This window comes from Delphinus delphis, chromosome 5, assembly GCF_949987515.2.
Source record: "Delphinus delphis chromosome 5, mDelDel1.2, whole genome shotgun sequence".
Taxonomy (NCBI): Eukaryota; Metazoa; Chordata; class Mammalia; order Artiodactyla; family Delphinidae; genus Delphinus; species Delphinus delphis.
This window is the reverse complement of record NC_082687.1, coordinates 75,765,750-75,779,094: the sequence shown is the minus strand read 5'-3', so window position 1 is coordinate 75,779,094 and position 13,345 is coordinate 75,765,750. Positions and strand designations below refer to the sequence as shown.

Below are 13,345 nucleotides of genomic sequence, written 5' to 3'. Positions count from 1 at the left end.
GACACATATTAATCAAACTGTCAAAAATTAAATACAAAGAAAACATATTAAAAGCAGCAAGGGTAAAACAACAAATAACACACAAGGAATCCCCATAAGGTTAACAGCTGATCTTTCAGCAGAAACTCTGCAAGCCAGAAGGGACTGGCAGGACATATTTAAAGTGATGAAGGAGAAAAACCTGCAACCAAGATTACTCTACCCAGCAAGGATCTCATTCAGATTTGATGGAGAAGTCAAAACCTTTACAGACAAGCAAAAGCTGAGAATTCAGCACCACCAAACCAGCTTTACAACAAATGCTAAAGGAACTTCTTTAGGCAGGAAACACGAGAGAAGGAAAAGACCTACATTAACGAACCCAAAACAATTAAGAAAATGGGAATAAGAACATACATACCGATAATTACCTTAAATGTAAATGGACTAAATCCTCCCACCAAAAGACACAGATTGGCTGAATGGATACAAAAACAAGACCCATATATATGCTGTCTACAAGAGACCCACTTCAGACCTAGAGAGACATACAGACTGAAAGTAAGGGGATGGAAAAAGATATTTCATGCAAATGGAAACCAAATGAAAGCTGGAGTAGCAACTCTCATATCAGACAAAATAGACTTTAAAATAAAGACTATTACAAGAGACAAAGAAGGACACTACATAATGATCAAGGGATCGATCCAAGAAGAAGATATAACAATTGTAAATATTTATGCACCCAACATAGGAGCACCTCAATACATAAGGCAAATACTAACAGCTATAAAAGGGGAAATCGATAGTAACACATTCATAGAAGGGGACTTTAACACCCCACTTCTACCAATGGACAGATCATCCAAAATGAAAATAAATAAGGAAACACAAGCTTTAAATGATACATTAAACGAGATGGACTTAATTGATATTTATAGGACATTCCATCCAAAAACAGAATACACATTTTTCTCAAGTGCTCATGGAACATTCTCCAGGACAGATCATATCTTGGGTCACAAATCAAGCCTTGGTAAATTTAAGAAAATTGAAATTGTATCAAGTATCTTTTCCGACCACAACGCTATGAGACTAGGTATCAATTACAGGAAAAGATCTGTAAAAAATACGAACACATGGAGGCTAAACAATACACTACTTAATAACGAAGTGATCACTGAAGAAATCAAAGAGGAAATCAAAAAATACCTAAAACAAATGACAATGGAGACACGACGATCCAAAACCTATGGGATGCAGCAAAAGCAGTTCTAAGAGGGAAGTTTATAGCAATACAATCCTACCTTAAGAAACAGGAAATATCTCGAATAAACAACCTAACCTTGCATCTAAAGCAATTAGAGAAAGAAGAACAAAAAAACCCCAAAGTTAGCAGAAGGAAAGAAATCATAAAAATCAAATCAGAAATAAATGAAAAAGAAATGAAGGAAACGATAGCAAAGATCAATAAAACTAAAAGCTGGTTCTTTGAGAAGATAAACAAAATTGATAAACCATTAGCCAGACTCATCAAGAAAAAAAGGGAGAAGACTCAAATCAATAGAATTAGAAATGAAAAAGGAGAAGTAACAACTGACACTGCAGAAATACAAAAGATCATGAGAGATTACTACAAGCAACTCTATGCCAATAAAATGGTCAACCTGGAAGAAATGGACAAATTCTTAGAAAGGTATAACCTTCCAAGACTGAACCAGGAAGAAATAGAAAATATGAACAGACCAATCACAAGTAATGAAATTGAAACTGTGATTAAAAATCTTCCGACAAACAGAAGTCCAGGACCAGATGGCTTCACACGTGAATTCTATCAAACATTTAGAGAAGAGCTAACACCCATCCTTCTTAAACTCTTCCAAAAAACTGCAGACGAAGGAACACTCCCAAACTCATTCTATGAGGCCACCATCACCCTGATACCAAAAGCAGACAAAGATACTACAAAAAAAGAAAATTACAGAGCAATAGCACTAGTGAATATAGATGCAAAAATGCTCAACAAAATACTAGCAAACAGAATACAACAACACATTAAAAGGATCATACACCATGATCAAGTGGCATTTATCCAAGGGATGCAAGCATTCTTCAATATACACAAATCAATCAGTGTGATACACCATATTAACAAACTGGAGAATAAAAACCATATGATCATCTCAATAGATGCAGAAAAAGCTTTTGACAAAATTCAACACCCATTTATGATAAAAACTCTCCAGAAAGTGGGCATAGAGGGAACCTACCTCAACATAATAAAGGCCATATACAACAAACTCACAGCAAACATCATTCTCGATGGTGAAAAATTGAAAGCATTTCCTCTAAGATCAGGAACGAGACAAGGATGTCCACTCTCACCACTATCATTCAACATAGTTTTGGAAGTCCTAGCCACGGCAATCAGAAAAGAAAAAGAAAAAAAAGGAATACACATTGGAAAAGAAGTAGTAAAACTGTCACTGTTTGCAGATGACATGATACTATACATAGAGAATCCTAAAAATGCCACCAGAAAATTACTAGAGCTAATCAATGAATTTGGTAAAGCTGCAGGATACAAAATTAATGCACAGAAATCTCTTGCATTCCTATACACTAATGATGAAAAATATGAAAGAGAAATTATGGAAACACTCCCATTTACCACTGCAACAAAAAGAATAAAATACCTAGGAATAAACCTACCTAGGGAGACAAAAGACCTGTATGCAGAAAACTATAAGACACTGATGAAAGAAATTAAAGATGATACCAACAGATGGAGAGATATACCATGTTCTTGGATTGGAAGAATCAATATTGTGAAAATGACTATACTACCCAAAGCAATCTACAGATTCAATGCAATCCCTATCAAATTACCAATGGCATTTTTTACGGAACTAGAACAAATCATCTTAAAATTTGTATGGAAACACAAAAGATCCCAAATAGCCAAAGCAGTCTTGAGGGAAAAAAACGGAGCTGGAGGGATCAGACTCCCTGACTTCAGAGTACACTACAAAGCTCCAGTAATCAAGACAATATGGTACTGGCACAAAAACAGAAACACAGATCAATGGAACAAGATAGAAAGCCCAGAGATAAACCCATGCATCTATGGTCAACTAATCTATGACAAAGGAGGCAAAGATATACAATGGAAAAAAGACAGTCTCTTCAATAAGTGGTGCTGGGAAAACTGGACAGCTACATGTAAAAGAATGAAATTAGAACACTCCCTAACACATACACAAAAATAAACTCAAAATGGATTCGAGACCTAAATGTAAGACCAGACACTGTAAAACTTTTAGAGGAAAACATAGGAAGAACACTCTCTAACATAAATCACAGCAAGATCTTTTTTGATCCACCTCCTAGAGTAATGGAAATAAAAACAAAAATAAACAAATGGGACCTAATGAAACTTAAAAGCGTTTGCACAGCAAAGGAAACCATAAACAAGACCAAAAGACAACCCTCAGAATGGGAGAAAATATTTGCAAATGAATCAACAGACAAAGGATTAATCTCTAAAATATATAAACAGCTCATGCAGCTCAATATTAAAGAAACAAACAACCCAATCCAAAAATGGGCAGAAGACCTAAATAGACATTTCTCCAAAGAAGACATACAGATGGGCAAGAAGCACATGAAAAGCTGCTCAACATCACTAATTATTAGAGAAATGCAAATCTAAACTACAATGAGGTATCACCTCACAACAGTTAGAATGGGCATCATCAGAAAATCTACAAACAACAAATGCTGGAGAGGGTGTGCAGAAAAGGGAACCCTCTTGCAATGTTCGTGGGAATGTAAATTGATACAGCCACTATGGAGAACAGTATGGAGGTTCCTAAAAAACTAAAAATAGAATTACCATATGATCCAGCAATCCCACTACTGGGCATATACCCAGAGAAAACCATAATTCATAAAGACACATGCACCCCAATGTTCACTGCAGCACTATTTACAATAGCCAGGTCATGGAAGCAACCTAAATGCCCATCGAAAGACGAATGGATAAACAAGTTGTGGTACATATGTACAACGGAATATTACTCAGCCCTAAAAAGGAACAAAATTGAGTCATTTGTTGAGACATGGATGGATCTAGAGACTGTCATACAAAGTGAAGTAAGTCAGAAAGAGAAAAACAAATATTGTATGTTAATGCACGTATGTGGAACCTAGAAAAATGGTACAGATGAACCAGTTTGCAGGGCAGAAGTTGAGACACAGATGTAGAGGACAAACGTATGGACACCAAGGGGGGAAAACCGCAGTGGGGTGGGGATGGTGGTGTGCTGAATTGGGCGATTGGGATTGACATGTATACACTCATGTATATAAAACTGATGACTAACAAGAACCTGCAGTATAAAAAAACAAACAAAAAAGAAATCATTTTTTCTCTGTGTATATGCCATGATAAAGCTCGGAACTTAAAGCACTGGTTCAAAAGTTACGTTTATGTTAAAACTGTAATAGCTATAGTTCCTCCCCAAATTGTACTCATTTATACATCTGTCATTAACATATGAAAATACCCTTTCCCATACCCTAGACAACACAATATATTGTCAAGATTTAGAAATGAAAAAAAAAAAATTGACCCAAAAATATATAGGACAGTGTGATGGAGAAAAATATTCCAATTATCATACCTTAATTTGTTCAACCCGAGGTCTTTGAAAACGAAGATCAAAACAATAATGAACCAAAGATCGAATCTTGGGATGATTTCTATCATTGCACATACAAATAATGGGAATTTTTGTATGTTTTATCAGGCCAATTAATTCCTGAAAGGAAAATTTGCAACATAAAAACAATTTATAAAAGAACAACAAAATACCACACAACGTATGTATTTTAGGTTTTAAAACCTCCTCAGCAACATGCCTGAATTGCCGTAAATATCACAGCATGATAATTAGTTCTTTAAATATATATTTTTTTAAAAAAATAAAAATCAACAGTAAAACTTCAAAAATACGGTGATTTCATTACCTGAATTCCTCCCCTGTCCTCATTGCCGGCCATGCCATCTACTTCATCCATGATGAGAGCATGTTTCGTGCCTACTGAATGGGCTGCTCCACCTGCCCCACGTTGAGAAGCAATGGGACGGGACACAAACAAAATCACAATTGTTCAAACACGGCTGCTTTAAAAATGTATCTATGTAACACATGTCCATGGCGTGAAATTCAAGAGGCACAAGAGTAAGCAGTGAAAAGAAATTCTTTCCCACCTCTGTCTCCTAGGATATGCAGTTTCTAGAGGCAAACAATGGGAACAGTCTCCTGTACGTATATCCCTTAAGAGACATTCTATACATATTAAAAACATGTGTACATAAAAATATACACCTTGGTTTTATCATTTAATATGTTTTTGTGATCTGTTCCTTATCTGCACATACACAACACCTTATTTATTAAAGGCTATTTAAATATTCCATTTTACACATACATCATAATTAACCACTTTCCACTGATAAAATATGAAATGCCTCCAATCTTTTGCTATTATGAATCGTGTGCAATGAATACCCCTATATATCTGTCATTTTGCACATATACAAGTATAACGGTTGCTAATTTCCAGAAACTGGATTTTCTGGGTTAAAGGGTATGTATAATTTAACTTTGAGCAATACTGTCAGATTGCTCTCCAGAGCTGTACTGATTTATACTCCCCCCAATCATGTATAAGAGTGACATTTCCTGAGCAAATTCTTTTTATCATCTTCTACCATTCAGGTGACCATGCAATATACTGTAGGTTCTAAATATGCAGTATAGTCTGTAATTTGGGTATCTTATTTTCCACATAAACTCTGGCCATGCCAGACCACTAGCTACAACCTGAAACACAGTGGCACTTTCACACTATGTCCTTTCTCCTCCTCTACCACCTTTGCCTGAAATAACCTCTTCCACCCACAAACTATTCCCTTTCTCATTTTTCAAGGCCCTCTGAACAAACGTCACCTTTTACTGGTAGTTTTCCCCAATGTCTCAAACAGAATCATTCCTTCACTTACAGCCTTTATCTCTTCTCTCATCGCACTGTATTATTTATCAACCTTCTCTCTTCACAGGATTCACTTTTGAATCCTCTAAAATCTGCATAAATGTGTCCACATATACATTTTTATCACATTCTCAGAAACCACTAAGACCTGACCAAAAAAAAAAGTTAACTACTGGCTTCCCTGGTGGCGCAGTGGTTGGGAGTCCTCCTGCCGATGCAGGGGACACGGGTTCGTGCCCCGGTCCGGGAGGATCCCACGTGCCGCGGAGCGGCTGGGCCCGTGAGCCATGGCCGCTGAGCCTGAGCATCCGGAGCCTGTGCTCCGCAGCAGGAGAGGCCACAGCAGTGAGAGGCCCGCGTACCGCAAAAAAAAAAAAAAAAGTTAACGAGTGTCCTATCAGAATTATGTCAGAGGCTTTTCTTATTCTCTCATTACCTCTAGGACTTAGAAGGGTGCCTGGCACATAGTAATGTTCAATACTGGTTACTGAACATTGAAATTAACCTGTTTTTCTTACATAACCTCTCCCCTCCACCAAAAAAAACCAGTTTAAAAATCCACGTACTTGAATAAAAGCCTTTGATGCTGGTATTATTCAGCGATTCAGCAACAATCTCCTTCAAACTGTTCTTACTCCGAGTGTCACTTGCATTCAGTTCCACGTAGCTATATCCCAATTCCTAATCAAAATATTGGACACCATTACTATCACAATGCAAATTAATAACTCACCCCCCAAAAACAAGGCAATTAAGAAAGAAAGAGTAACCATGGGTGAAAAGATAAAGTAGGATACTGACAATAAGATGAACTATAATATGCCTCACATTACTAAGAGATTTTTTAAAAATATCATATACATAACATACCACACACATGTAAACACACACAAGTTTGGTCTTAAAAGCTTAGCTCACATAGCACTAATCTGGAAGAGTATATTTGAACACAAGCAATTTTAAGAAGTTTGCTTCTTAAAGTCCCCAAAAGAATTAAATATAACCATCCTAAAATTTCAATAGTAGATCTAGAATTAATCTTTATTAGGATAACAAAAAGTAATTATTGACTCTTCAAGATAAACTATACAGTTATATCATTCTTTGTCAAACTATCCCGATACACAATCTTCCTGTCAAATTGTGAAAAGTAATTTGGACTTATTTCCCAAAATTGATCATTATGTTGATCGTAAGGCATTATGAAAGACCATAATTCAATTCCCAAAAAAAGTAATGATAATAATAAAGGGAATAAAGAGCCATCTTCACAATTGTAAAGACTAGGGAAAAAATTTTTGTTTTTTTAAATGTTAAATAATAGAGTAGAAAATATATAGTTATTACACCAACTAAAAATTTATGGTCTGGTCCATACAACAAAGACTAAATGAAACCACCAGCCTATCCAACAGAGGGTTGGGAAATCCAGCGATAATTTTTTTTTTTTTGCGGTACGCGGGCCTCTCACTGTTCTGGCCTCTCCCGTTGCAGAGCACAGGCTCTGGACGCGCAGGCTCAGCGGCCATGGCTCACGAGCCCAGCCGCTCCGTGGCACGTGGGATCTTCCCAGACCGGGGCACGAACCCGCATCCCCTGCATCGGCAAGCAGACTCCCAACCACTGTGCCACCAGGGAAGCCCCAGCAATAAATTTTTAAAATATATATATATATTTATTTATTGGGTTGGACCGGGTTTTAGTTGCGGCACGCAGGCTCCTTAGTTGCGGCATGTGAACTCTTTAGTTGCAGCATGTATGTGGGATCTATTTACCTGACCAGGGATCAAACCCAGGCCCCATGCATTGGGAGCATGGTGTCTTAACCACTGCGCCACCAGGGAAGTCCCAATCCAGCAATAAATTTAAAGTAAGTTTAAAACCTCTCATTTTATTATGCTGATACTATTTCATGTATCGTTTCATAGCATACTGATACATGAGCCCTGCTTGGCTCTAGTGCCTCGTCCTCTCATTGTCCAGAGATATGGCAGCTGTAGAGACAACAAGAGCAAAGGCAGGATCCCATAGCAGTGAAGAGTTAGACTACCTGGGTTCACACTGTGCCGCCACCCTCCTCTATAAGCCTGTTTCGTTTGTCACATGAGGATGGCAACAGTACCTATATTGAGTACACAGCATTCTTCCTACAAGGGTATATAAGATATCTGTATCTATAAGAGTCTGCAAGACATATTATCTATAAGATTATACACCCAAGGGCTTATTTGCACACTGTCTGGCACACAAGTGAATATCACCTATTATTATAATTACCAATATTTAAAAAAGGATGAAAATGACAAATACGCCCAGAACCAAAGCAAATTCTAGAGGTTTGATTTTAGAAAAGTAAGGACAGAATACCCACCTGACAAACCAGAGAAGCTGTGGTTGTTTTGCCAACACCGGGAGGGCCTGAGAGCAATGCAGCTTTAAAACTGGAGCCATCATCTTTGCCAGCAAATTTACCAAACTTTGCTGCTAGGAAGAAAGAAGTTCCAGAATGTTAACCTCTACTACCTAACAGAAATGCAGGAATGGCAGGAATAACTGCGTAAAGTTAGCATCAGAAGCACCTCCAGTTTAGTTCGAAATTTGCAGAATATTTTTTACAAAGTATAAACAATAGTTTCCAGAGCATTTAGTGAAATTCTACTCCCTATCTCACCTCCACTCAAAATAAAACACGAAAACTTTAAAACCCTGATCTGAAACAATAATCTTATATAAGTTTCCTTTCCTACAAAAGCACAGGTCATGGAGCACACTACCTGGGCTCTGATCCTAACTCTACCGCTCACCAGCAGCTGGGAGAACTTCAGAAGTGACTTAACCCCTCTGTGTCTGTTTCCTCCTTTGTAAAATGAGGGTAACAATAGTAATGCGTCTAGTGGGCATGCTGTGAGGATGGACATGCTGAGCACAGAGCCTGGCATGTCTCAGTAAATACTAACAAGCACAGTCACCTACATGATCACAAAAACAATGAACTGAAAATGCTGTATCTGCAACTATCCTGCCCAGCTCAACTCCTCCCCTTATCACATGGGGACCTGGCACATAATGGGTTCTCAATTCACATACCAGGACTGAGAGAGAGATGGTTAAACCTACTTCAGGCATGGGAAAACGGACTATAGTTCACCCGAAGCCTTAAAAAGTCTTCTCTAGGTACACAAAGCACTTATACCACCTTTTATTTGGTGTTGGAAAGAGAAAAGGGGTCAGCTTAAGTTTAACCCTGTATTATTACAATTATATTATCTGTTATAAATAAAATAAACTGGCATTGTTGGCCAATGTCTAGTGACCACCTAGACATTAATAACCCGGTCATTGCTTTGGGAATTCACTATGATGCTCACTAAATTTTTCCTTCTTATTTCTCACACAGTATCACCCAGGGCTGTGGCTGGAGCTCAAGACAACACTACTAACATTTGTGATTGGAAACTTCAGTTCCAATAATAAACACTTTGGACATTAAATATATATTGCAACTGTTCATTTTCCGTGCCTACCAAAAGTAAACATGCTACTGGGATTCTCAGGCTGCCTACTCGGTAAGCGTGCCTCAGCTTTTTATTTGCACCTTTCCTCCCAAGTCTCTCTGGCCCTCTCAGGGGTCTTGCTCTCACATGTCTCGGACCTTGGTACATGTATGCTCTCCCACCCGACACTCGCCTCCCTTCACTTCGCTAACTCCTTCTTAGTTTCCAAGTCTTAGCTTAGATATCTCTTCCTCTAGGGATGGGAATCCCTGACCACACACTTCCACCCCCTGAGGACCCTATACTTAACCCTGTAACAGTACTTAGCACAATACATTTTAATTACTGGTTTACCTACGTCTCCCTCACTGACCGGGAGTGCCTTAAAGGGGACTGTGTTTTGTTCACAATAGCATTCCCGGGGTCTAGCACAGCACCTAGGCTCAGAGCAGGCTCTCAATAAATGCTTGCTGAGAGATCAATGAACCAACTACTACACTTCCTAACACATGTGTCACTGAGCAATGACATGGTGACAGACACACAGAAAAATGAATGAAGCTGTAAAATCACCATGTTTCTTATCTTCGGACGGACTCTTGTGCCAGTTTTGGAGCCAGCGCAGGAGTTTGTTGGCACAGCTCTGGTCACCTTGCTGTCCAATTATGGTCTTGAGCGAGGATGGCTTATATTTATCCACCCAGAGCAAATTCTCCACTTTGTTTTCACTGCTGTCATCAGCCAAATTCCTAGCCCAGCTGTCACCATTTGTTTCCTCAGCCACCTGCTCCTTGAAGTCCAGGCCTCTCTGAAACATACTTGTTTCCTTTTTTATTGACTTTATAGAGCTTTGCTTTTTGGGAGTCAGTCTGCACTTTTTAGATTCTGATTCCTTCTTAGTTGGACTAATTCTTCTTTTTCCTTGGTCATTTTTTTGGGGTGTTCTTTCCAATTTGGATTTTTCTTTCTTCATCTTAAAAATTGGAGGAAAAAAGAAACCTGATGAGATATAGAGAATTTCTATCCTTCTAAATGTACTCTAGAGGGCAATCTAAGATATCCAAATGAGCTACCCAACCTGGGTCTGTCTTTTCACAATGGACCCTGCTATTTGTGGAAATCCCCACCTTCCAAACCTTAAAAAAATTAACAGCACACCAAAAAGCACCCAAATACAATTTTAAAAATGAGAATATATTAGTTTTTTGAAAGTAGTATTATAAAATCAGTTTAAAAAAACGTAAAGGGGCTTCCCTGGTGGCGCAGTGGTTAAGAGTCCGCCTGCCGATGCAGGGGACACAGGTTCGTGCCCCGGTCCGGGAAGATCCCACATGCCGCGGAGCGGCTGGGCCCATGAGCCATGGCCGCTGAGCCTGCGCGTCCGGAGCCTGTGCTCCGCAACGGGAGAGGCCACAACAGTGAGAGGCCCGCGTACAGCAAAAAATAAAAAATAAAAAAAGGTAAAGGATTAAGAATTCGTTTTCTGACTAGTTAATATTTAATTTCTCCACAAAAACGCGTACACAAATGTTCATAGCAGCATTAGTATATTTTATACATACAAATAATTATATTATTATAGCCAAAAGAATGGAAACGACCCAAAATGGCCATCAAAAGATGAACAAATAAACAAAATGTGGTATACCCACACAATGGAATACTAATCACCAATAAAAAGGAGTGAAGCACTGATTTATACTTCAACATAGCTGAACCTTGAAAACACGATGCTAAGTGAAAAAAGCCAGAAAAAAAGACCACATATTACATGTTTCCCTTTATAGAAAATTTCCAGAACAGGCAAATCCATAGACAGAAAGTAGAGAAGTGGTTGCCAGGGGTGGGAATGAAGAGTGACTGCTAATGGGTGTAGCGTTTCTGTGGGGAGTGATGAAAATGTTCTGGAATAGACAGTGGTGACAGCTGCACAGTCTTGTGAATATACTAAAAACCACTAACATACATTTTAAAAGGGTGAATTTTATGATGTGTGAATAATGTCTCAATAAAAAGAAAAGTGCCTCTGCATTGTTGGTGGGAATGTAAATTGATACAGCCACTACGGAGAACAGTATGGAGGTTCCTCAAAAAACTAAAAACAGAACTACCATACGACCCAGCAATCCCACTACTGGGCACATACCCTGAGAAAACCATAATTCAAAAAGAGTCATGTACCACAATGTTCATTGCAGCTCTATTTACAATAGCCAGGAGATGGAAACAAGCTAGGTGTCCATCAACAGATGAATGGATAAAGAAGATGTGGCACATATATACATTGGAATATTACTCAGCCATAAAAAGAAACGAAATTGTTATTTGTAGTGAGATGGATGGGCCTAGAGTCTGTCATACAGAGTGAAGTAAGTCAAAAAGAGAAAAACAAATACTGTATGCTAACACATATATATGGAATCTAAGAAAATAAAAAAAAAAGGTCATGATGAACCTAGGGGTAAGATGGGAATAAAGACACAGACCTACTACAGAATGGACTTGAGGATATGGGGAGGGGGAAGGGTAAGCTGTGACAAAGTGAGAGAGTGGCATGGATATATATACACTACCAAACGTAAAATAGATAGCTAGTGGGAAGCAGCCGCATAGCACAGGGAGATCAGCTCAGTGCTTTGTGACCACCTGGAGGGGTGGGATAGGGAGGGTGGGAGGGAGGGAGACACAAGAGGGAAGAGATATGGGAACATATGTATATGTATAACTGATTCACTTTGTTATAAAGCAGAAACTAACACACCATTGTAAAGCAATTATACTCCAATAAAGATGTTAAAAAAAAAAAAAAAGTGCCTCTTTACCAGTGAGTGGGTGCTAAAATTAGTGGGTGAATGTTTGAGGAACAACAAGGTATTAAAGTATCTCCCCAAGATATTTATCAGTTACAAAGGGGAAAAACTGTCACTTCACTGGTGGGAAAGGCAGGCAGAAATCATCTTAACCAAGTAACAAAGGTTAACATCACCAGTAATAAGACATACCGACATTATGCACAGCTGATACGATACACTGAGGAGGACAGAGTATCACTTATGTGGTCTTCTTTGCCAAAAATGCATAACCTCAATCTAACCATGAGAAAACATCAACAACCCAAACTGAGAGACATTCTACAAAACAACTGACTAGTACTCATCAAATCAAGGTCATAAAAAGACAAGGAAAGACTTAAGGAACTATCATAGATTGGAGGAGACTAAGAAGACACAACTCAGTGCAGTGTGGGATCCTAAGGATAACGGGGGGGAATTGTGAAGTTAACAGCATGGCATCAATGTTAACCTCCTGGTGTTGATAACTGTATTACGGCTATGTAAGCTGTCAACATTAGGGGACACTGATGACGGGCTAGTCCAAATCATTCTCCAAGATTTTTCCAACTGGAATAAATCGGAAGACCACCTCACCACTTGGATGACAGAGCTGGGGACATTTAACTTGGGCTGCTGGCACCCCTGTGTCCTACACGTGGAAAAGACCTGTATATAGTGGAAATGAATAAAGCTAACACTAGGAGAAGTAGAGAGACAGAAACTGAAAGGGTCCTAAAAGCACTGCAGTCTGTACATGCAGTAGTTCCTGCATCCGACTGCCCAGAGTTTAGTTACGTGAGTCAAAATTCTTCCTTTTTTGCTAAAGCTAATATCGGCTCGGTTTCTGTCACAACTGGAAAAGTCCTAATATAGTTCTAAATGAAAATATTATCATGCTGATACCTATAGTATATCCTTCAAAGAACTCTTAAGCAAGAACCTTTGCACAATGTTATTGCAAGAATATGGAAAATATGG

At 38.6% G+C, this 13,345-nt stretch overlaps 1 protein-coding gene across 2 annotated transcripts in view; it reads right to left on the bottom strand.

Annotated features, from left to right (window-relative positions):
* Positions 1-13,345, bottom strand: part of RFC1 (replication factor C subunit 1) — an 82,696-nt gene that overhangs the window by 14,391 nt on the left and 54,960 nt on the right. The window contains exons 13-17 of one of the 2 annotated variants that reach the window (XM_060012687.1): positions 10,107-10,506; positions 8,411-8,523; positions 6,606-6,720; positions 5,011-5,102; positions 4,665-4,802 (exon numbers count right to left, since the gene is read on the bottom strand). In XM_060012687.1, coding sequence (XP_059868670.1) covers positions 4,665-4,802; positions 5,011-5,102; positions 6,606-6,720; positions 8,411-8,523; positions 10,107-10,506 — 858 coding nt within the window. The remainder of the gene's footprint in view (positions 1-4,664; positions 4,803-5,010; positions 5,103-6,605; positions 6,721-8,410; positions 8,524-10,106; positions 10,507-13,345) is intronic. The other variant, XM_060012688.1, reaches the window with a different exon arrangement.